This window comes from Tachyglossus aculeatus, chromosome 3 (genome assembly GCF_015852505.1).
Source record: "Tachyglossus aculeatus isolate mTacAcu1 chromosome 3, mTacAcu1.pri, whole genome shotgun sequence".
NCBI lineage: Eukaryota > Metazoa > Chordata > Mammalia > Monotremata > Tachyglossidae > Tachyglossus > Tachyglossus aculeatus.
The window spans coordinates 99257968-99283229 of record NC_052068.1 but is presented as its reverse complement, the minus strand read 5'-3'; the positions used below and the strand labels follow the sequence as shown (position 1 = coordinate 99283229).

The following is a 25262-nucleotide window of genomic DNA, read 5'->3' as shown; positions in this document are numbered from 1 at the left end:
GGTGAAAAATAGCAGGGAGGGAAGCGTGGAGGGTGTGGGCAAGTGCTTTTAGGAGGTGAGAGGCAAAAGGGTCAGAGACTCAAGGGGAGGGGGTGGGAAAACTCCTCTTGAAAAACAGCTGGAAAGCAGGAGAAAGATGAGGAGGAAGCAGTAGTGACATGTAGAGGAGGGGGTGGAGAGACTTCGGGAAGTTCCCACCTGATGGTTTCAATTTTACCACCAAAGTTGTCGGTGAGGTCAAGAGGGGTTAGAGAGGGAGGTGATGGGGACATTGGGAACTTCAGAAGGGAGTTGAAAGGTTGGGAAAAGTCGGTGGGGGTTGAGGGCATGGGAGCCGGAGAGGGAGAATAAGAGAGCTGTCTGCCGGAAGAGAGAGAGCTGAGTTATGGCAGGGCAGAGTGGATTTGGTGGCAGCAGTTGGATGGGGGCCTGGATTTCCGCCAGCCCTATTGAGCCGCACAAGCGCAGGGCCGGAGTAAGCGGACTCTGAACGTGATCCAGGGCTGGGGGGTCAGTGGTGTGAGCGTGACAACAAATCAAAAGGGCAAGGGACGGCAGACTGGTGGAGGGGAAAGGGTGAACGGTCACAAGAAGGGTTGGCGTAGTCAACAGGGACTCCAGGAATTATGTGTGAGGTGGGGAGGTGGGCTGGGCCCAGGACATAGAGGCGGTCAAAGTAAGGGTTGAGTTTGTTTTCTCTTGTACCCCAGAAGGGGCAGGTGGGGGAGGTGGCAGCAGCAGTGGCAGTTTCAGCGCTAGTGAGGCTGAACTGGCCTCCTGGGCCAAGGACAAGAGCTCTGGGGCATTTATTCATTCATTTAATCATATTTATTTAAGTGCTTCCTGTGTGCAGAGCACTTGGCTAAGTACTTGGGAGAGTATTCAGGACCATTGGCCATTCCTCTTTACGAATTAGCCAGTTCTGGTTTGTCAGTGCTACAGGCTTTATTTATTGGTGGGTGTGTCTGAGTGTGAATGTATGTCTGCCAGAGAGAATGTGTGTGTGTGTGTGTGTGTGCGCGCGTGCGCGCGCACACGCACTTGTTTGTGTGAATGTGTCCCAGAAACCTCAGGGCTTGAGGTCACCTGATCCATTCCCCTGCCCCAGGGCAGGTCAAGCCCCACCTCCTGGAGATCCTTTGTCCATCAACGACTCCATCCAGCCCTGCTTTTCATGAAATGGCCATGTTTAATGAACAATCTCTCTCCAGTTTGTATATACATCTATAAAAAGTTCAAATACAGCAATGTTAACATTTCTCTACTACTAGGACGTAGGGTGTTATAAATACTGTGGGGGAGCCAGGGCAGGGCATCATACAAAATGTGGTTGGTGGGGAGGGGCTTTCTGGGATTCTGCGATTCTGGGATTCTGGGTTTCTAATAAGACAAATCTAACAAACAAAGTAGCACCTCCTCCTCCGGAGGCCAGGATGCTAGGGAAGGAGAATGAAATTGGAGGAGGGGAGAGGTGGGGATCAGGGCAGGGTGATTGTCCACACTCCTGCCCACCCTTTCCGGTGTCTTGTCCTGGGCGCTAATGGGACGTGGAGGGGTGAGGGCAAGGGAGGATGGCTGAGTACCAGTTTGCCCCTCTCCAACTCTCCCTGGATCATCTGGGTCCTACCCAGCCCCTGGCCCCCAAGGCCTGCGACCAGCCCCCAGCACACCCGGATCAGACCTTCAGAGCCTCTGGTGGGGTATGTAGGCTTGGGTGGGGAGGTGGGAGGCAGGTGGGGGGACGGGGAAGTGACAAAGGAGGTGGGAGGCCTGGGGGAGTTTGGAGAGGTGACATAGGGACGGAGGATGAAGAGGTGGGAGGTTTGGTGGGGTGGGGGGGAGGGATGGAGTGGGGAGGGGTCCTAGGAGCTGGTGCTGCACCCCCTACCCGGACATGGGCGAGAGCGTGTTAGGGTTTTGGCATCGGGTGATGCTGTGTGGTTTCCTCTGTGCCCACAGGCGAGGGATGGGGGGCTGCTGTGCTGTCCCCTCCTTCGCCTCCCGAAGCCCCTCCGATGGGAGCAGTTGGTAGCTGAGGCCTCGGTGCCCTGGGGATCCCGCGAAGGGGAGGGGAGGTGGTGGGGTGGGGGTTGGGAGGGGTCGTAGTTCTGTCTCTAGAAAGTGAAGCGGTGAAGACAAATGCAAATCGTCCTCTGGAACATGTGCAAAATAGAAAAAACAGATTCCCTACGGTTCCTTTTCCTTGTTTTTTTTGTTTATTTATTTTATTTATTTTTGCTTTTCCTTGTCGTTTCTTCCACAGGAATGCAAAAGGGGAATCTAGGGTCAGGGAGAGAAGGAGGGCATTAGCCTCACCCCTCCCGATTCCCTGGCACCCCACCTGCTCTGAACCCTCCATCCGCCTGGAAGTTCCTTGACCATGGCCCCTCTTCCCAGTTCTCCCTGTCCTCCATCCGAGGTGTTCCCCTGGCCTACCATCTGTCCTGGGGCCATAGCCCTCAGCTGGTGGGGGAGGGCAGGCCGTGGTAGGGGGAGAAGGGTACCCCGGGGGGAGACACTTACTAAATAAACAGGAGGCTGGATGCGGCCAGCACCACACTGGCCATCCACGACACAGCTCCCGCACTGTTGCCAACCTCGGGGTCGCAGATCTTGGTGGGGGAAGGCGGAGCCAGAGAAGTTGTAGTTGTGGTGGTGGTCTCTGGAGAGGGATAGAGAGAAAGTTGGGGCTTGGGGCAGACGGTAACTCTCACCCCCTTCCTCCCCTACCCCGATCCCAACCCACACGCTGTGGGTCAGGTGGATGATTGAGAAGGGTTGGGGGTGGTTTCTGGTCCAACCCATGTAATCTGGGTTCCCCACAGGGCAGGCTGGTCCAGCTGCAGCTTCTCTCCCTGGCGGCCTGGGGCCGAGGCCCTGCTGCAGTGGGCTTGGCATGGTCCTGGCACGTAGTTGACAGGCCTTGGGCATCTGCCTCCAGAGAAGATCTATTCCTCATAGAGAGAACATCTGCGTTCTTCCCTTCTCCATCCCTTACCCTCTCAAATCCTTCCAGGGAGCTATTACCCACCCCTTCCCAGCCCCCAGCCCCCAGCGGTGTCCATGGGAGAGGGACTCTGGGGTTGGGGGGCAGTTTTGGGGGGGACTCTTCAGCCTCTGGTCTTAAGTTTGAGCTCCCTTTGGGGTGCAGTGGGATTCATCTCCCTGGGACTCCAAAGCCAGCAGGGATGGGCCTTGTGAATGGGAGGACTGGCAGGGTTAAGGGGCTGCCAACGGTGGGTAAAACTCTGCCTCTTCCCTCCCCTCCATGCCCTTCTGCCAGGCTGGGCTGGAGAACCAGTGCCAGGTCAATTGCAGTCTCAGTCAGAGGGAGAGGGAGAAGCCTAAAGGGGGAGACCGGATGGGAGCCTGACTCCATACCTCCTGGTCTCCCGCGTCCCTTCCCCACATCCTCCTGTCCCCTACCCATGATTCTCTGGGGTGGGCCATTTCCTACACCACACCTCAAGGCTAGTAAGGGCTACCATTTCCTCCAAAAACCACTTTCCTGTCAAATGAGCCCTGGATCCTTTTGGTTGATCCCACCAGAGTGGGCTGAGGGCAGAGGTCTTAGGGAGCAGCCAGCACTTAGTGGGGCACTAGGGGGCCCCTCACCCCAACGCTGTGTCTTCCTCAGAGCCTCACAACAGAGGCAAGGATGAGATTTGTGCTCTCGAGCTGGAGGCATGAGTAACCTCCTCTCGGAAGGGAGTGGGAAGAGGGGAGGAGGCAGTATTGTGGGACTGTAGAATGGCAAGCGGTGCTGTCAATTCCAGGCAGAGGGCAGGGTTCATTGGATAGGAGATCAGGGCCGGGGACTGGGCTCCTTTCCCCAGGGAGTTGGGCAGGAGGGAAATAGCAACCTGTTCAAGAGGCTTTGGTTAGGTTCTTGAGGAAGTGGTTACGGGAGGGGAAATTAGCGGTGCAGAAGGAAAGAAAGGGTCTCCCGAAGGGCATCATCTCACTGTCACAGAATCCTGGGTTGGGTGGACCATGGCCTTAGGCTCTTGAGGGTTGGTCAGGCTGTCTCAGGGGTTCATTGGGAAGCAGTGTGGCTCAGTGGAAAGAGCACAGGCTTCGGAGTCAGAGGTCATGGGTTCAAATTCTGGCTCCGCCACTTGTCAGCAGTGTGACTTTAGGCAAGTCACTTCAATCAATCAATCAATCGTATTTATTGAGCGCTTACTGTGTGCAGAGCACTGTACTAAGCGCTTGGGAAGTACAAGTTGGCAACATATAGAGACAGTTCCTACCCAACAGTGGGCTCACAGTCTAAAAGGTGGGCTCACAGTCTAAAAGACTTCACTTCTCTTTGCCTCAGTTACCTCATCTATAAAATGGGGATTAAGACTGTGAGCCTCCCGTGGGACAACCTGATCACCTTGTAACCTCCCCAGAGTTTAGAACAGTGTTTTGCACATAGTAAGCATTTAATAAATGCCAACATTATTATTATTATTGCTGAGGCAGGGTGGGGAAGACAGGGAGAAAAGTGCTGCCATCATCTTCAAAACCTCTGATTATTCATAGCTTCATATCATCGCCCCATCACGACCATCATTCCACTTGTGCCTAGCTCTGTCATTCATTCTCTCATTCATTAGTATTCAATCGTATTTATCCAGCACTTACTGTGTGCAGAGCACTGTACTAAATGCTTGCGAGAGTACAATACAACAATAAACAGACACACTCCCTGCCCACAACAAGCAAACAGTCTACAGGGTATCTGTCTTGGATGCTTGTGGGTCAGTGCCCCCGTTCCAGTCCCTTGGACTCTGGTGGGATTCCCTCAACCACCCTTCCGAAGGAGATACAGCCCTTGTAACCTTATCCATGCTGGATGACACCAATCTGTCTTTCCAACACCCTGGCCCTTGACAGTCCCTGGGATGATCGTTGCTCCATGCAGGAGGTGAGGAGGGGCCTCTGGATGGGGGGCTTTGGGCTGGGAGCCCTGGAGGAGGCTCTTGTCACCATGTGCTTGCCAGGCCAGGTCCTTCTCCACTACTCTCACTAGCATAACAAGCGATGGGAGAGCTGCCTGCTCCCTGTATCCCCGGGTCTTGTGTTTACACAGGCCGCAGTCTGTTTATAGGACTTGACAGTGTTTATCTGCTGGGGCTGGGGAACATAGGAGGTCAGGACAGGCAGCCAGTGGGTTTCCTAGTTACTGTGGGAACCAGAGCAGCAGACACTCCGGAGGAGGGCAGACCTCTCCCCACACCTTTCCTGTCCTCTTCCCAGCTGCCTCTGCGCATGCACATGCACACACGCGCACACACACACACTCACACACACAAGCACATAAACATGAACACGCACAACTCTATACACACGTGCACGCACACACACACAATAATGGGGATGTGTAAATTCAGGTACATATATACACTTCCATATCTTCAGGCACTTGCCCAAACTGACCAGCAAATATGAGCTTATGTGGGCACAAAAAGGAAGGTGAGCAAGTCCTAGAAGAAAAAGGTATAGGAATTGGGAAGGGTTGGGGGTTGGGGGGAATTCCAGCCCACAAAAAAGAAAGCTGCCGGGAACTTAGTCACAGTCTCCAAGATTCAGAAGGACGTTTATGGGGAAGATGTTGACCAGCTGTTCTTTGTGTCCACTGAGGGCCGAACAGGAGGAAGTGGATTAAAATTAAAACCAGAGAGACTTGGGCTGGACACAAGGAGGAACTTCCTGACTGTCCGAGGGATACAGCATTCGACTGGCCACCTGAGGGAGGATGTGGAATCTCTGTTCCTGGAAGATCTTTAAGAACAGAACAGATGCTAGTCTGCCCTAGGTGGTTTAACATGGAAGCAGGGGACTGGACCGGATGACTTCTTCAGCACTTTCCCAGATCAGACAGTCTAAGATGCAGAAATCTGGGCACATGCACAATCTGAATTTGTTGCATATACCTACAAAGACACACACACACACACACACACACACACACACACACAGAACATGAACACACACCTGTACACAGGTCATTTGCTCCTGTTCCCCTGGGAATCCCTCCTGGGCTCTGCTTTCACAGTTGCTGGGGCTCTGTTGGGCTCCAGAAATAGGGAGCTGGCAGCCCAAGGGCCTCAAAAGTTCATAGGGCTGGGGCTTGAAGAAGAAGGGGGTGATAGGGAGCCAGAACCCCTGTGTGGGATATGGGGTACAGGGCCAACCCCGAGAGGCTGATGGGGAATGACTGTCCCCTCATCTTCTCTCCTTATGCTCCCTGGCCCGGTTCCCCCATCCCATCCCATCCCGGAGGTCCAGATCCCAGCAACACCAGCAACTGGCCCATGGTCCTGCTCTGGAATGTGCCGGGAAAACAGTGGTGTGTCTGGGGTCTGCCAGGTGGGCGCTCAATGCTTCTCCCCTCCTGGAGATCATTTCCTGATTGAAGTGGTTTGGGGTTGGGGTTAGGGGAAAAGACAATGTGAAGGAGAGTTTGAGGAGGAAGCATAGCCAGAGAAAAGCTTATATGATAGCCACACCGCTACACAGGCCCTGGTGTAGGCAGAGAGGAAGGGAGAGAGGAGATAGATGCGCTAGACAGACAGACAAGGGATGGAGTAAGAAATTATGCATCCACAGGTGAGTAGACTCAGAGATAGAGAGCTGAAGTGATTATATAGATAGATGCTGCAGATTAGCTAGTTAGGCAGACGCAGACAAGTTAGATTCCGTGGGTAAATAAGAGATAATCGGACTAGTGAGGGAGCTCGATTCACGAGAGAGATAATCAAATGGACACAGATATTGGCCAGAGAGGAGCGGAGTGGGGGGGAGCAACGTGGTCTAGTGGAAAGAGCATGAGCAGGGGAGTCAGAAGTTCTAATCCCAACTCCACCACTTGTCTGCTCTATGACACTGGGTAAATCACTTTACTCTGTGACTTGGTTACCTCATCTGTAAAATGGGGATTCAGATTGTGAGCTCAGTGTGAGACACGGACTGTGTCCAACCTAATTAGGTTGTATCTACCCCAGCACTTGGTACAGTGCCTGGCATACAGTAGGCACTTAATGAATACCTTTGGAAAAAAACGGATAGATTTGGGAGACAGCTGAAGGGATGGTCAGATTAAAGGAAAGGCAGCGGGTGCTCATGAGAAGTGGCAGAGGAGGAAGGTGGTATTGGGGCTAGGTGGGGTCACTCAGATAAAGGGAGAGGAGGAGGGAAGGCAGGGTGGGGTGTCTGGATCTGGGAGGGTGGGCTGGACCTTTTGCAGAAACCTGGTCTCAGTAGAGAGGACATTGGGTGGAGGGGCTGGGGTGGGTGAGGGGGGGAAGGGGGATCTCCCAGAGACAATCCAGGGAGCAGAGTTTGAAAGCTATTATCTAGCGTACAGTGGCCAATACCCAGTAACAGTGGTCAGCAGCTGGGCACAGGTCCTAGGGTCAGAGGACAAGGTCAGTACTGGGAAGATCAGCATCCAGGACCATGTCTACAGTCAGAGGTGAGCATCAGAGGCCGGGGTTGGGGGCCAGGGTCAGGAGCAGTGCGCGTATGCAGGTGCGGCCTCACCTGTGACCTGAGCCTCGGTGGAGCGGGGCTGAGGCTCCTCGGTCCAGGGGGTGGCATGGGCCGCCACGCTCCAGTCGCTCCATGTGCCGATGTCGTTCTCCTTGGACGCCACCTGGATGATGTATTCTTTCCCCGCGAAGGCGTCCGTGATAGTGTGGCTCGTCCTGTCCGACAGCTCCACCTGGGCCCGGGGAAGGTGAGGGGTGGCATTGGCGGGGGCTGGGGGACAGATTGGGGAGCAGGGCCCCACTCCCCAGACCTCTCCAGAAAAAGGATGGGGTGGGGGTCTGACAAGTCGCCTTCCCCTCCCCATCGCCCCAGACTACAGACTCCCTCCTCCACCATGTCACCGGAGACTCTGTCACCTCCTTCACTGGGTCTGGCTCCTCCTTTCCAGCTCCCTGCTAGTCAGCGAGACATGTTTGACAGCCCTCCCTGCCCTGGGCTGCCCCCTATCCCCACCCCCTCACTTCCCTCTTCTCGGTCAATCTCATACCACCAATCTGCTGTCTTGGGCCACATTGGCAACATGCTTCCTCTACTTTTGTGCTTGTGCCATGTTTCCCTGCCACCTCCACATCAAAGAGAAATGCCACACAATTGCTTCAAGGCTTTTAATCAGCTCGCCCCTACCTATTTCACCTTGCTGATTTCTTACTACAACTCAACGATGTAGTTGCTTTGCTTCTCTAATGCCAACCTTCTTGCCATACCTCAAGCCCATCTACCTCGTTGCTGACCCCTTGATCACGTCCTCCCTCTGGCCTGGACCTGCCTCACCCTCTGTTTACAATGGACAGCCCTCTTCCCACCTTCAAAACCCTCCTCCAAACCCACATCTCCTCCAAGAGGCCTTCCCTCATTAAGCCCTCACTTTCCCTATTTGCCCACACTTCTGTGTCATCTGTGCTCTCTCATCTGCACCCCCTAAGCACTTTGATCCTCGCCCCATTCCCATGGCACTTATGTACCTATCCTTATGCTTTTCCCTTTCCTCCAATTGCAATTTAATTTAATGTCTACCTCTCCCTCTAGACTGTAACTTCCTTGTGGGAGGGGATCATAACTACCAACTCTATTGTACTGTACCCACCCAAGCACTTAGTACAGTGCTCTGCCACAATCGTTCAGAAAATGCCACTGATTGATTTAAAGACTGAGCATTGCTGGCAGAAATCCAGACATCGGGCCAACCTTATCTATCCCAAACTTCCTTTATCTATCTCATCTCCCCTCCGCGTTACCTATGCGTTTAGGTCAGTACTCCCTGAGCACTTACCCCAGCCCCACATCACTTATGCCCCTCTACCCCAGGCAAAATCCCCATCCCTCTACTCCCCTCCCCTTCCAGAGAATCCCGGTCTGAGGGTGTGAAGCTAGACTAAGCTTCTCACCAGATTGTAAGCTCTCTGTGGGACATGCCTACCAGCTCTGTTATATTGCACTCTCCTATGCGCTTAGTACTGTGCCCTCCACACAGTAAGCGTTCAATAAATACTATTGAATAGGACGGAGCTACTTGGTGGTGCCAAAGAGTTTTCCCCTTTGATTCTGAAGGTCAGAGAGGCCAGCATAGTAAATGCTGGCTGACCTATTGTGAAGCGGAAACAGCTCATCCTTCCCCCACCCTGCTGTTGCCTAGCATGGTTCCTCCAGCTCAGAGCTAGAGAAGAAGTCAGCTGCAGTACAGACAGGATTAGAAAATCCTCAGACCTGGCCCTGTCTCAAGCTTCCCGGAAGACATCATCCTCATCATCATCATCATCATCATCATGATTACATCTGGACTTTCTGCCCCCACCTTCCCCCAACACCTAATAAGAATTGTGGTATCTGTTAAACATTTACTATGTGTCAGGCACTTTACTAAGTACTGAGGTGGATGCAAGATAATCAGGGTGGACACATTCCCTGTCCCATACAGGGCTCATAGTCCAAGGGGGAGGGAGAACAGGTATTAAACCCCCATTTTAGAGATGTGCAGAGGCACAGAGATGCTAAGAGTCCTGTCTGGCAGGTAAGTGTCTGATCGGAGATTAGAACTCAGGTCCTGTGAGGCCCAGGCCTCTGCTTTTTACAGCTGGGCCGTGCTGCTTCTCCACCTGTAAAGCATGCATGGTCACATCTAGAAGGGTTAATGCTCATCGGCTGAGGATGGCATATACCCATCAGATTCCTAAACTCCCCAGTTCTAAGCTTGTTGTCCCTCGGTCTTAAAGGGGACCCTCACCAATGCTCCCCCCTGGCCTCCCACACAGGTTGCACTGACTTAGGGTTCCAGTTTCCTCACTAAAATCACATCTCCTTCAAGAGGTCTTCCCTGACTAAGCCTTTATTTCCTTTATTACCAATACCTTCTGCATTGCTTCTGCACTTGGATCTGTACCTTTAAGTATTTGATATTCATCACACCCTCAGCCTCACAGCACTTATGCACCTACCCATAATTTGTTTTAATGTCTGTCTTCCCCTCTAGACTGTGAGTTCCCTATGAGCAGCAAACATATCTACTAATTCTGTTTTATTGTATGCTCCCAAGCATTTAGTACAGTGCTCTGTACTCAGTAAGTGCTCAATAAATACTATTGATTGATTGAAGTTGTTTCTCCCTATTTGTTTCATCCATTGACTTGTGTGATTAATGCTCTGCTCCTCTCTACAGAAGCAGATATAATGGAGAATTGACTGTGTCTCCCTTCTCTTCCCTGCAGCCCTAGGGATGGGGAGGGGTGAGACATGGTGCACAACTCTCTTCATTTTAAAGAAACAGGGACTCAGAGAGGTCAAGTGTCCTCCTCAAGGTGTCCCAGCACTGCAATGGCAGGGTCAGACACTGTGGCCCACTGCAGGTGACTCCCTCGACAGAGGGGAGGATTGCAGGGGAGGGGTTGAAGGGAAACTGGGTCCCCTGTCTTCCCAACTGAGCCCTGGAAAATCCCTGCCCTTTCCCCATCCTGACTCTCTCCCTTATTCCCCTCCCTTTCCCCAGCCTACTCCCATCACCCCCTAGGCTCTGCTGCTGGTATAGAGGGTAATAATGATGGTATTTGTTAAGTGCTTACTATGTGCCAGGTGCTATACTAAGAGCTGGGGTGGAGGCAAGCAAATTAATAATAATAATAATGATGATGGCATTTACTAAGTTCTTACTATGTGCAAAGCATTGTTCTAAGCACTGGGGAGGTTAAAAGGTGATGAGGTTTTTCCCACTAGGGGCTCACAGTCTTAATCTCCATTTTACAGATGAGGGAACTGAGGCCCAGAGAAGTGAAGTGACTTGCCCAAAGTCACACAGTTGACAAGTGGCGGAGCTGGGATTTGAACCCATGACCTCTAACTCCAAAGCCCGTGCTCTTTCCACCGAGCCACGCCGCTTCTCTAATTGAGTTGGACACAGTCCCTGTCCCATATAGGGCTCACAGTCTCAATCCCTATTTTACAGATGAGGTAACTGAGGCACAGAGAAGTGAAGTGACCCACCCAAGGTCACACAGCAGACAAGTGAGGGGCAGCAGCATGGCGTAGCAGATGGAGCACAGCCTGGGAGTCAAGAGGTTATGGGTCCTAATCCCGGCTCCACTACTTGTCTGCTCTATGGCCTTGGGCAAGTCACTTCACTTCTCTGTGTCTCAGTCACCTCATCTGTAAAATGGGGATCAAGACTGTGAGCCTCATGTGGGACAGAGACTGCGTCCAACCCAATTTGCTTGTATCCACCCCAGGGCTTAGTACAGTGCCTAGCACAGAGTAAGTGCTTAGCAAATCCCAGAAGTGGCAGAGCTGGGGTTAGAACCCATGACCTTCTGACTCCCAGGCCCATGCTCTATCCATTATGCCATGCTGCTTTAGAGCTCTGCTCTGGGCTCTCATCCCAGTTCTGTGTGGAAGGGACCCACATGGGCAAAGACGGGCATTTCTTCTCAGTGCTCTGTATCCCTGCCCATCTACTTGTTCATTGCATTCTGTGCCCCAGCAGGAACGTGACTGGCAGGGATGGGAGACCGAGTGGTGCTGGGCAAGACACTAGTACCATAACCAGCTTGGGAGTCAGAGGTCATGGGTTCGAATCCCGGCTCCACCACTTGTCAGCTGGGTGACCTTGGGCAAGTCGCTTAACTTCTCTGGGCCTCAGTTCCCTCATCTGTAAAATGGGGATTAAGACTGTGAGCCCCACGTGGGACAATCTGATCACTTTGTATCCCCCCCAGCATTTAGAACAATGCTTTGTACATAGTAAGTGCTTAACAAATACCATTATTATTATTATAACCAATTCCTCCACAGGCTCTCAGTCCTAAGAGCTAGGGTCTAAGCTTCAACCACCATTTCTGATGGGAGACTACAGCTTTTATCCTGTCCTCCTTCCCTTTCTAATTAATGATAAATACATGATGGTATTTATTAAGCGCCTACTATGTCTAGACTGTAAGCTCGTTGTGGGCAGGGAATGTGTCTGTTTATTGTTGTATGGTACTCTCCCAAGCCCTTAGTACAGTGCCCTGCACACAGTAAGCTCTCAATAAATAAGATTGAATGTGTGTCAAGCACTGTTCTAAGCCCTGGGGTAGATCCAAGCTAATCAGGTACACAGTCCCTGTTCCACATTGGGCTCACAATGCTCACCAACAAAGCTGCCCTGATCAGAAATGGCTCTGACATGCTGGGGACAGGGAGGAGTCACCAAGGGAGCAAATGAGAAGCAGCGTGGCTTAGTGGAAAGAGCCTGGGCTTGGGAGTCAGAGGTTGTGAATTCTAATCCCAGCTCCACCACTTGTCAGATGTGTGGCTTTGGGCAAATCACTTAACTTCTCTGTGCCTCAGTTACTTCATCTGGAAAATGGGGATTAAGACTATGAGCCCCACGTGGGACAACCTGATTATGTTGTACCTACCCCAGCGCTTAGCGCAGTGCTTGGCACATAGTAAGCATAGTCAGCTCTGGGGAGAGGCGAAGAGAGGCAGCAGAGGTGAAGAGAAGAGGTGTAAGGCTGGAGGTGTGGCTAGGGAAGGGGACACAGCAGAGCAGAGAGTCAAAATGGGACCTCCAGACCTAGTAATGGGGATAAGGAGCCTAGTGGTAGTTGGGGGTCCCGAGTGTCAGAGCTGGGTCAGACATAAAATCCAGAGTAGTCATCACAGTAATCTGGTTTTCCCTACTTCATTCCACAGATGCTACCCCCTCCAAGGTCACCAATGACTATTTTTTCCACCAAATCTAATAGCATCTATTACATCCTGATCCTCCTCCTCAACTTCTTAGCAACCGTCAACACAGTGGACCACCCCCTTGTCCTGGAAATGCTATCTTACCTGGGTTTCTCTGACACTGTCCACCTCCGGTTCTCCTCCTACCTCTCTGGCTGCTTCTTTTCAGTCTCTTTCACCGGTTCCTTCCCACCTCTAACTACGGGGATCCCTCAAGTCTCAATTCTGATCCCCTTCTACTTTCCATCTGCCCCCACAACTTCACAACTCCCCACAACTCCCTCGGGGAGCTTCATCCACACCCACAACTTCAAATGAAACTTCTGCATGGATGACTCCAAAATCTACTTCAAAAACCCAGATCTTTCTCTTCTCCCATAATCTCTCTTATCCTTCTGCCTCCAGGAATCACTACGTAGATTCCTGCAGGCACCTCAGATGTAACACGCTAAAACTCAAATACTCATCTTCCTTCCCAGATCCTCTCTCCCACTAACTTTCTCATCCCCATTGACAGTACCACCATCCGCCCCATCTCTCAAACTCATAACTTCAGTATTATCCTTGACTCATCCTTCTCATTTAAACTGCATGTTCAGATCAGTCACCAGATCCCATCTGTCCTTCCTCAATATTTCCAGAATTTTCCCCTTCCTCTCCATGCTACCATTCCTCTCAAGATATTTATCATATGCCATCTTGACTACTGCATTAGCCACCTCTCTGACCTCCCTGCCTCCAGTCTCTTCCATCTTCAGTCCATACTTCATGGATCATTTTTCTAAAATGTCATTCTGTACACATCTGCCCCCTCCTTAAAAAACTCCAATGGTTTTTAAGTAGAAACTCCTGACCTTTGGCTTTAAAGGAATCACCTGTCTCCCTCCTCCTTATCCACTCTTTTCCCACTACACACCAGCTTACACCCTTGAGAGCTCACACCTATGCATACTCACTTTGTTCCTTTAATATCAACCTACTCACTGTACCTCTGTCTTGGCTATCTCACCGCTGACCTCCTGTGCATGTCCTGTCTCTGTTCTGGAACTCCTTCCCCCTTAAGTGTTTTATGGAGTATAAAACAATCTTCAATAAATACCCAATCAATGGTATTTATTGAGTAGTTACTATGTGCAGAGCACTGTGCTTAGTGCTTGGGAGAGTATCCGACATACCACCACTCACTCCAGGAGACCTTCCCTGACTAAGCCTTCACTACCCCTATTCCCTCTCCTTTCTATGTACCCTCACACTCGGATTTGTATCTTGTATTCACCCCACCCTCAAACCTACGGCTCTTATTTACATAGACAAAATTTATTTTAATGTCCACCTCCCCCTCTAAACTGTGATCTCCTAGTGGGCATGGGGCATATCTACCAATTCTGTTGTATTGTATATTGTTATACTGTTATATTGTAATAATAATAATGATGGTATTTGTTAAGCGCTTACTATGTGCAAAGCACTGTTCTAAGCACTGGGGGGATACAAGGAGATCAGGTTGTCCCACGTGGGGCTCACAGTCTTAATCCCCATTTTACAGATGAGGTAACTGAGGCACAGAGAAGTCAAGTGACTTGCCCAAAGTCACACAGCTGACAATTGGCAGAGCTGGGATTTGAACCCATGACCTCTGATTACAAAGCCCGGGCTCTTTCTACTGAGCCATGCTGCTTCTCTAATTGTACTCTCCCAAGAGCTTAGTACAGTGCTCTACAAATGGTAAGCACTCAATAAATCCAAATGATAAATTGATTGATTGAATGAAGCATGAGAACTGGGGTGTAGTGAGGAAAGGGAGCCTCTGAAGCCAACCTACTCATTGTGCCTCTTTCTCATCTCTCCTGCTGCTGACCACTTGGTCACCTCCTCTCTCCTACCTGGACCTCCCTTCTCCTTCACATACAACAGATCACTGCTCTTCCCATCTTCAAAGCCCTTCTGAAATCACATCTCCTCCAGGAGGCCTTCCCTGATTAATTTCTCATCTCCCCAACTTATGCCCTCCTGTACTACCATTTCAGCACTTCTCCACCTCCCAACACTTGGGCACTCTCAGTTCCTCATAGCAAGTCTCTCTCTCTCTCATATATACATATACACATATTACATACACTACATATATGGAGTATAAAACAATACAGCACATAGGTAGATAGATAAATAGATATATCTTTATATTCTATTGTTTCCTGTCTAATTTATTTTAATGCCTATACCCCCTGCTAGATTGTAAGCTCCTTGAGGTCAGGAATCATAATGACTAATTATATTGTACTCTCTCAAGTGCTTAGTACAGTGCTCTGCGCACAGAGTGGGTGCTCAAGGAATACTGTTGATTGACTGATGAGAGTAATGATATTGGTTGAGCCCTTACTGAGTGCTACTGAGTATTAAGCCCTCTAGGAAATTGCAACAGAAGCACAGAAACTTCAGTCTGATGGGGTGATGGATAGACAGAATATTTATGGCAAGCTGGAGCAAGAGGAAGATCAATGTCCAGATAGGGAGAAAGAACGAATATTCCAGGATGAAATATGCCAGAGATGAGAAATGTGCTGCTTATTATCCTGCCCTTCTTCTTCAAGGTGGAGAAGCTCCTGGAGCTGGGAGGCCTCAGGGACAAAGACCCACCTCAGGCCTCCCTTGGTCTCCTGCCCCCAGGTCTCCCCTCTCCTGCCTTTCATCCCTCCTGCAGCAATAGTAGAACCAGACCCAAACAAATGGGCAGGGCAACGGGCATGTCTAGAACCAATGGGAAGGGGTGGCAAGAAGGTAGGATCTGCCCCCCACGGGACCCTGCCTGGACAGGGCTGGGCCTCTGACTGGCAGTTCAGTGAACAACAGCCCAGCTCTTGTACCTGCCTGCTCTTAGCCTTGGCCGGGGTGCCCTGTCACCCCCACAGCTTCCAACCCCCACCTTTCCTCTTTGAGCCCAGAGTGGGCACTCACTCATTTACTCACTCATTCAATCAATCATATTCGTTAAGCGCTTACTGTGTGCAGAGCACTGTACTAAGCTCTTGGGAAGGTACAATATGTCAGAGTTGGTAGACATGCTCCCTGCCCACAATGCTCTCTACGTTTTGGGGCACCCCGTGGCTAACTCCAGTCACCTCCTTTTCCAGATGCCTGCAATTTGGGGTGAGGGGGGAGGTGGGGGGACAGACCTGGGACTTGGGACTGCTGGACTTCTGGGGACACCAGGACCCACTTGCAGGGGTTCATTCCTCTTCCCCCCACCCCCAGTCCATTCCACCCTTGGGCCTTTGTCTGGTAGCAGTGTTCATGGTGGGCAGGGAATGGAAAGGCTCTGTGGTGGGAATTGGGGGAACTGGGGAGGTCGAATGTGGTGAGAATCCCTCCCCATGAGTTCTGACCCTTCTCAGATAAAGTGGAATATGGAAATCACCTATGCTAGAGTCCTCCAGCTATCCTGTCAGCACCACCTCCACCCAGGCCCGGCTTTTGTCCCTACTGGCCCTCCCTGCCCCTGGAGGGTCACTGAGGCTGCACTTTGGAAAGGGGGAGCGGAGTGAGCAGGATAGGGGGAGCAGACACCCCCCGTTCCTGCACTCAATAAGCCTCTCCTGGCAGGTAGCACGAACCCCACAGCGACAGGCTGATCAGGGAAGTCTGAAGGCCAGATGGCCTTGAAAGGGAACTAAATCCCTCCCCCGGCAGCGAGAGCAAGGGGGCGGGGGCGGGGGAGGGAGCGTGTGTTTGAAGGGGAAAGAGTCAGATGTCTCTCTGTCTCTCTGCCGTCCAGATGAGAATGTGTTTCCCACCACCGCCTCCCCCCTCCCCTGCGGCCACAGAGGTTCTGTGTTCCATTCTGCAACACCTCTGCCGCCCGGCAGACCCCACTGCACAGCGCTGCAGGATTGAAGGGTGGAGGGATGGACGGGGAGATGGATGGATGGATTGATGGATGGATGCATGGATGGATGAATGGATGGATGAAGGACGATGGATGCTTGGATGGACAGATGGGATAAAAAGATGCATGGATGTTTGGAAGGGTGGACAGGTAGATAGATGGATGGATGGGTGGATGAATGGATGGATGGATGGATGGGTGGACAGATGGATACATGGATGGGCAGATGGACAGATAGATACATAGATGTTTGGAGGGATGGATTGATGGACAGATGAAAGGATGGATGGACAGATGGATGGATAATAATAATAATAATGACATTTATTAAGCACTTACTCTGTGCAAAGCACTGTTCTAAGTGCTGGGGAGGTTACAAGGTGATCAGGTTGTCCCATGGGGGGCTCACAGTCTTAATCCCCATTTTACAGATAAGGTAACTGAGGCACAGAGAAGTTAAGTGACTTGCCCAAAGTCACACAGCTGACAACTGGCAGAGCCAGGATTTGAACCCATGACCTCTGACTCCAAAGCCCGTGCTCTTTCCACTGAGCCACGCTGCTTTATGGATGAATGGATGATTGAATAGATGGGTCGATATTTAAACAGATGGAAATTTTGATAGATGGACAAATGGAATGACAGACAAGCAGGCCCCCTCCACTCTCAGCTCCCCAGGCTTTCCTTCTTCCAGTATTATCACCACCACCATCATCAGGTCTGCCCTGAGATCTGAGCAGCAGTGGTGAGGAGATGAGACCAGAGAGCGAGAGAGAGAGACAGAGAGACAGAGAGACAGAGAGAGACAGAGAGAGAGAATCTCCTTTCTCTGTCTCCACCATCAAGCTCCCAATCCAATGCTCTGTCTTAAAGGGGCTCAGGAACCTACTTGTGAAGTTGCCTGGCTCTCATTTAAACAAGAAAACCTTGCTGGGCTGAAAACCCAGGGGATTCCCATTTAGGGAGTGATTGTGGGCCTTGGTTTCCCTTTTTGGAGGTTCCAAAATGCCTGGTACCTTAAAAGATCAGCCAGGGCCTACTAGAAAATACCTCTGTTCTTTGGTCTGGTCCCTCTTGGTTACATCCCAATCACTCCCTTGTACTGGGCCTCTGGCCAGGCTGGACAGCCATGCCACCCCTGGGCTTGGCTGCAGGTTGCAGCCCATCTAGCCTGCCCATCCTGCCCTACTCCACCCTGCCTCGCTCTACTCTACCTGCCCTGTCCTATCTCGCCCATCCTGCCCTGTCCTGCCCTGCCCTGGCCCATCTGGCCCTGATCAGGCCTACCCTGCTGTTGGACCTTGGACAGGAAACTGCCCCTCATCAGCCCCACCTCTCCTGTGTTCCACTGGAGGGAGGAATTCTGCAGTTTTTCTTCCTTCCCCTCCTCTCCCTCCCCCAGCTATCCAGCATCAGGTTGGGGTAAGGAGGGGCAAGCTGTCTACAGGCCATTCAGGCAGGGGGCAGGGGCATTTGGGGGATTAAAAACTCTCCCAATGCCCCATGGACAGGGCCACCCCAGGCTCCACTGCCCACAGTGTCACTAGGTTTCATGTGGACTTCATACCTTACCCTCTGCCAGAAAATACACCTCCACACTCCCATTCTTCCCTGCTTATCCCCTTCCAGGAAACTCTTCCTTTCACTGTACCAAACATCCCTGCTTCTCCCCTTCCACCTCCCAGGAAACTCCCCTCACCCCCAGTACCTCCCACCAATCTCTGGTTCTCCCCTCCCAGGCAACACTACCCCTAACACACACACACACACACACACACACACACACACACACACACGCACGCACGCACACACACACACACCATACCATCCATCTCTGCTTCTCCCCTCCCGGGAAAAACTCTTCCCATACCATCCCATCCATCCCTGATTCTCCCTTCCCAAGAACCACTCTCCCCTCTTCTCCCTTCCCAAGAACCACTCTCCCCTCTTCTCCCTTGCAAACCCATCCCATCCATCCCTGCTTCTTCCCTCCCAGAGAAGTAATTCCCACCCCAACCTCACCTTCAGCCCCCCTACCAATATACTTCCCATCCCTGCTTCCCTCCTCCCCCACCCGATTTATTGCCTGATAATTTTATGAGCGTTGATCCTCTGTCTGGGGGAGGCAGCCCATGTGGGGACTCACATCCCTGGGGGTTTTGGCTGCGTTTCCCGCAATTAGCCGGCAGAGTTCTGGAAGGGGCCTGAGCTGAGCGGGTGGGGATTTCTTCCCCGCCTGACCCAGGGCAGAGGAATCCACGGCCTGGACCTCTGCTTTCTTTCGCCTTCACTTGCTTCCTCATTAACGTGTCGCAGGGACAGTTATAAAAGAACTCGTTAAACGGTGGGGAGGGCAGGGGGGAGAAACTTGAATTTGGTTCTAGTTCTTCCTTCAGACCTCCAGCCCAGAGCAGAGAGTGAAGGGGACTGCGGTCAGCCCCAGAGAGCCCTGGACCCCCTCGCCACCAGCCCGCTGCAGGGCCTCTCCGGGCGGGCCTCCCCCCAGCCTCCATCTGAGCGATGGATGGCAGAAATAATAATAATAATAATAATAATAATAATAATAATAATAATGGTATTTGTTAAATGCTTACTATGTGCCAGGCACTGTACTAAGCACAGGGGTGTATACAAGAAAAACATCTTGGACACTGTCCCTGTCCCACATGGAGCTCAGACTCTCAATCCCCATTTTACAAATGAGGGGGGAGGGAGAACAAAAGAGGGGGATGGAGAGAGCGGAAGTGGCAGCTAAGTGAACCCCATCCTGCCCTCCCCCTGCCTCCTCCCCACCGGTGGTCCTGTCACCTCACCGACTCCAACCACAAGCAGGAGCGTCAAACCACTCCACGATGCTGCCACTGCAGCACTTCCAGGTCACTCAAGCTCTTGGATAATCACCCCTGCCCACCACCACACAGTAACCATGTCCATATCTTTGCACTCAATTGCTTATCTTGCCTGTCATGTATTTTAGTACCTGTCTCCCAGACTATACTGTAAGATCCTTGAAGGTAGGGAACAAGTCTACCGATTCTTTTGTAGTGTTCTCTCCCAAATGTTTGCACAGTATTCTGAACACAGAAAGTGCTCAGGAGGTACCATTGATTGATTCAGTATTAGCATAAAGCAGGGCCTCTAGCCAAATGACTGTAATAAGGCATCTTCCCTTCTGACTGCCCTGCACAGGCCAGGGCTGCTGGTCCCCCCACCCATGCCTGCAGGGGTGGGGGGGGGGGGGGGTGGGGGGCGCAGACGGAGTGGGGCTGTAGGCCTTTCCAGCCCTTGCCTCTCTCCCTTCTTCTGTCCCTCCCTCCCTCTGAGTCTTCGTTTCCTCAACTCCAACTCCAAACTTGCGGCTTTCTGGTGTTTCTTGACCTCTTTCTTATGCCAGGGGTCCTTTCCACCCTGGTTCAGATTGGCACTAGCCTCATGCTCCAGGTTGTCACAGAGGAGGGGTCACTGGGGCCATATAGCCCACAGGCTCCCATCTCCAGAGGAGGGAGCAGGGGTACCAATAGGAACAGGATCAGGTTTTGGGGGACGGGGAAGGGTGGACTGGCAATAGGGGGGTGGGGAGGGTGGTCTCTCAGGGGTGGGGGGAAGGTGTGCTGGCTGTTTGGGGGTCCCCAAGTTCCCCCCGCCCCTCCAGGAGCCCCAGGCTGAGGCTCTGGAGTGGCAGAGGAGAGGCGGGGCCTGCCCCACTTGGGGAGGCCTGGCGAGGGTCCAGCATGAGCTGGCAGGCGGAGCAGGCCCTGGGGCCCGTGACCAATCCGGCATCCACACCCTCGCCTGGGCAGGACATGACGGGCCGGGTCAGGACCGGACAGGCTTAGCCAGGACAGGACTGGCCAGACCAGGCTGGGGGGCACTGGGCTGGAAAAAGGAGGGAGCAATGGGTCAGGGTCTCTCCTCCCATGTCCTTGGAGTCCTTGGGAGGGACAGGGTGCCTGTAATCAGCAGGGGCGGCTGTCCAACCCTGCGGTCTAGCTCTGGGCACTGGCCTGCTCCCCGGGCCTGGGGACCTTCCGGGCCCCAGAGACGTTCCTCAGCAAGGACTGACCCTGAGGAAATGGCAGGATCCAATGGGCCTCCTCCCCGCCACCCTCCCTGCACCTGCCTGCCCCGTCCCTGCCTCCAGGAAGCCAAGAGTCCAAGAGCAGTAATTCGGTGCCTCTGGCCATGACAAGCCCTGGTGGTTGGTGGACCAGTTTGGGGTGTGGGGAGAAGAGACTCGGGAAAGGCAGTGGGGTGGGGAGAGTACTGGGTTTGTTTTGTTTTGTTTTGTTACTTGTTTTGTTTTGTTTTGTTGTCAGTCTCCCCCCTCTAGACTGTGAGCCCATTGTTGGGTATGGATTGTCTCTATTTGTTGCCGGAATGTACTTTCCAAGAGGTTAGTACAGTGCTCTGCACACAGCAAGTGCTCAATAAACACGATTGAATGAATGAATGAATTAAAAGCCGAGGCTTTGTCTGGTCACCCTGCGTCCATTAGCAGCCTGTTCCTCCAGCGGGGCCAGGGGCGGGAGGAGGGCAATATAAATTAATATAAATATTAATGGCTCATTGGGATGGTAATAAATGTTTGGGCCTTTTTAACTTTAGAAACTGATCCTACCGCATTGGCAGCCCCGGAGCCAGCCAGGATGGAAGGCTGGAGCCAGGCCAGGCAGGCACAGCTCCGGCCCATCTGGCCTGTAGTGGACTCTGCTAACCAGGATGATGCTGGCCCTCCAGACCAGCCTGTGGCTCCCCGCAGACTTATTCTAGGGTGAATAAGCATGCTGGCCCTGCTCTAGTGGCTTAGTGGAAAGAGCCTGGGTTTGGGAGTCAGAGGTCGTGGGTTCTAACCCCAGCTCTGCCATTTGTCAGCTGTGTGACTTTGGGCAAGTCACTTAACTTCTCTGGGCCTCAGTTACCTCATCTGGAAAATGGGGATTAATAATAATAATAATAATAGCAGTATTTGTTAAGAGCTTACTATATGGCAAGCACTGTTCTAAGTACTGGGGTAGAAACAATCAGGTTGTCCCACATGAGGCTCACAGTCTTAATAATAGCAATGGTTTTTGTTAAGATATGCTTAACAGTGCTTACTATGCTTACTATGTGCCAAGTGCTGTTCTAAGCGCTGGGGTAGATAGAAGGTAATCAGGTTGTCCCACGTGGGGCTCACAGACTTAATCCCCATTTTACAGATGAAGTAACTGAGGCACAGAGAAGTTAAGTGACTTAAGCAGACAAGACTGGGAGCCCCACGTGGGACATCCTGATTACCTTGTATCTACCCCAGCACTTAGAACAGTGCTTGGCACATAGTAAGCGCTTAGCAAACACAATCTTGGCTCAGCCTCTCGTCCAGGGGCTGGGGGAGTGGGTGGGTGGGAAGCCCGGCCATCCCTCCGCAAGCCAAGAGGCCTGTTTACATCTCGTCTGTGAGGATGAGCCTTGGCATCAGGTGATGCCAGGCTCTGCCGCTAATCAAGGTGGAATCCACAGCCTCAGGCCCAACCCCAACACCCCCAGATGAGGAACCCAGAGCGGCCTCTCCCGAGCCCAAGTCATCTGCCAGCTGAGGTATGAGATGGGGGAAGTCTTGTGCTGCCGTGGGAACTACCAGGGCCACCCCGACTCCCATCGCCGAGAGGGCGACCCTCCCTGCCCCCTTGATCCTCCAGGTGGGGGATAATTCTGGCTCTACCATTCGTCAGCTGTGTGACCTTGGGCAAGCCACTTAACTTCACTGTGCCTCTGTTTCCTCATCTGTAAAATGGGGATTAAGAGTGTGAGTCCCCCATGGGACAGCCTGATTACCCAGCTCTTAAAACAGTGCTTGGCACATAGTAAGCGCTTAACGAATACCATTATCACTATTATTAGTATCATGAGCCATCATGGGGCACTTGGTTCCCACAGATGTCTCACCCACCCTTGCCTCTCCTCCTGCCCTCTGCCCTCTGCCCTCCACCATCCTTCCACCAGTTCCGACACACACACACACACACACACACACACACACACACACACACACACACACACACACACACACACACACACACACACACACACACACACACAGTCATGGGCCAAGGCCATGGGCCACGGGAAGCAGCATGGCTCAGTGGAAAGAGCATCAGTGGAAAGAGCACGGGCTTTGGAGTCAGAGGCCATGAGTTCAAATCCCAGCTCCGCCAATTGTCAGCTGTGTGACTTTGGGCAAGTCACTTAACTTCTCTGTGCCTCAGTTACCTCATCTGTAAAAATGGGGATTAAGACTGTGAGCCCCCCATGGGACAACCTGATCACCCTGTAACCTTCCCAGGGCTTAGAATGGTGCTTTGCACATAGTAAGTGCTTAATAAATGCCATTATTATTATTATTATTATTATTAAGACTGGTCTAGGTGGGGATTTAGTGCTCTAGGGGAGGGAGCTGAAGGGAGAGACCAAGGGAAGGGCATTTTATAGGACGGCCTTGACCGCCCTGCCTCCCCCAGGGCTTGTGCCAGTGCCTGCTATGCCAGGGGGACATGAGAAGCAGCATGGCTGAGTGGAAAGAGCCCAAGCTTGGGAGTCAGAGGACTTGGGTTTTATCCCGGCTCCACCAATCTCATTACCTTGTATCTGCTCTAGTGCTTAGAACAGTGCTTGGCAAATAATAAGTGCTTAACAAATACCATCATCATTATTATTATGATGATGTGCTCCTGGAGGCGGGGGCACGCCCGGGTAGAGCAGCACCAGCCCATTAGAAGGCCATTAAAGCACAGGGTGGCATTCCCGGGTAGCAGATCCATTAGGGGCTGGCCATATGAGCCTCCGCCTTCGCTCTGGCCAGGCCGGGGCTGTAAAGCAGAAAAGGAAACCGGGCTGATCTGTCTTGAATTACCGACTTAAAAGCAAGCAAGAAAGGGATGCCCTAAATATTTAATGTTTTATATTTAGGAGACAGAACGCGAGGCTCAGCCAAAGGAGAATAAAAGTCCTGCTGCGGCGGCGACTCCAAAACTCTCTGTCTTGGCAGAGGGTGAGGGAATTGGGGGGTGGGGGCAGGGAGTTTCCCGGGGGGGGGGGGAAGGGGGAGATGAAGAGCAGGGGGAGGAAAAGGAGAGGGACAAGAGAAAGACTACGGGGAGATGTCTGTCCCCCTCCCTGTAAGCCCCTTGTGAGCAGGGATTGTCTCTATTGCTCATTGTAATATTCATTCATTCATTCATTCGTTCAATCATATTTATTGAGCGCTTACTGTGTGCAGAGCACTGTAATAAGCACTTGGGAAATACAAACTGCCAACATATAGAGACGGTCCTTTCCCAACAACAGGCTCACAGTCTATAAGAGGGAGGTAGACCAAACAAAACAAAACAAAACAAGTAGACAGGCATCAATACCATCAGAATAAATAGAATTATAGCTATATACACATCATTAATAAAAATAGAGTAATAAATATGCACAAATATACACAAATGCTGTGGGGAGGGGAAGGGGAAGGGCAGAGGGAGAGAGCCGGGAAAATGGGGAGGGGAGGAGGAGAAGGAGAGGAAAAAGGAGGGGGCCGGTCTGGGAAGGCCTCCTAGAGGAGGTGAGCTCTCAGTAGGGCTTTGAAGGGAGGAAGAGAGCTAGTTTGGCAGATGTGTGGAGGGAGGGCATTCCAGGCCAGAAGTAGGATGTGGGCCAGGGGTCGACGGCGGGACAGGCAAGAACGAGGCCCAGCAAGAAGGTTAGCAGCAGAGGAGTGGAGAGTGAGGGCTGGGCTGTAGAAGGAGATAAGGGAGGGGGCGAGGTGATGGAGAGCCTTGAAGCCGAGAGTGAGGAGTTTTTGCTTGATTCGAAGATTGACAGGCAACCACTGGAGATTTTTGAAGAGGGGAGCGACATGCCCAGAGCGTTTCTGAACAAAGATAATCCAGGCAGCCGAGTGAAGTATAGACTGAAGAGGGGAGAGACAGGAGGATGGGAGATCAGAAAAATAATAATGGTATTTGTTAAGCACTTACTATGTGCAAGGCACTGTTCTAAGCGCTGGGGCAAATCCAAGATGATCAGGTTGTCCTACGTGGGGCTCACAGTCTTCATCCTCATTTTACAGATGAGGCAACTGAGGCACAGAGAAGTTAAGTGAGTTGCTCAAAGTCACACAGCAGAGAAGTGGCGGAGCTGGGATTGGAACCCACGACCTCTGATTCTCTTTGCACTGAGCCACCCTGCTTCTCTAAGCGCTTAGTACAGTGCTCTGCATCCAGTAAGCGCTCAATCAATAAGACTGAATGAAAGGAAGAGGAGTAGGGGAAGAAGGAATGGCAGGGGAGGAGGAGGGAGCTGTCAGAATCCAGGAGATCGGGGTCTGGGGAGGGAGAGGGTCTCCGGAGGAGTGGGGAGGAGGGAAGCTTGATGGGGAGGGGTACTGGGGTGGACACCCCCGGGTCAGCTCTCTGGGGAGGCCATCCCTCGCTCCCCCAGTCCCGCTGGAGTTTGCTTCACTTCTCTGGGCCTCAGTTCCCTCATCTGTAAAATAGGGCTTGAGACTGTGAGCCCCAGGTGGGACAGGGACTGTGTCCAACCCGATTTGCTTGTATCCACCCCCAGCGCCTAGTACATTGCCTGGCACATAGTAAGCACTTAGCAAATATCACAATTA

General features: G+C 52.0%; 1 protein-coding gene across 6 annotated transcripts in view; it reads right to left on the bottom strand.

The window, feature by feature from the left end:
- Window positions 1-1175: 1175 nt before the first annotated feature.
- CNTFR (ciliary neurotrophic factor receptor) overlaps window positions 1176-25262 on the bottom strand; it is a 205154-nt gene continuing 181067 nt past the window's right edge. For 4 of the 6 annotated variants that reach the window (XM_038744401.1, XM_038744405.1, XM_038744402.1 and 1 more), the window contains 3 exons: window positions 7534-7714; window positions 2524-2662; window positions 1176-2114 (listed from right to left, as the gene is read on the bottom strand). In XM_038744401.1, the coding sequence (XP_038600329.1) occupies window position 2114; window positions 2524-2662; window positions 7534-7714 (321 nt within the window). In that variant the 3' untranslated portion in view covers window positions 1176-2113. Of the gene's footprint in view, window positions 2154-2193; window positions 2281-2523; window positions 2663-7533; window positions 7715-25262 lie in introns of those variants that run through there. The other 2 variants (XM_038744404.1, XM_038744406.1) reach the window with 2 other exon arrangements.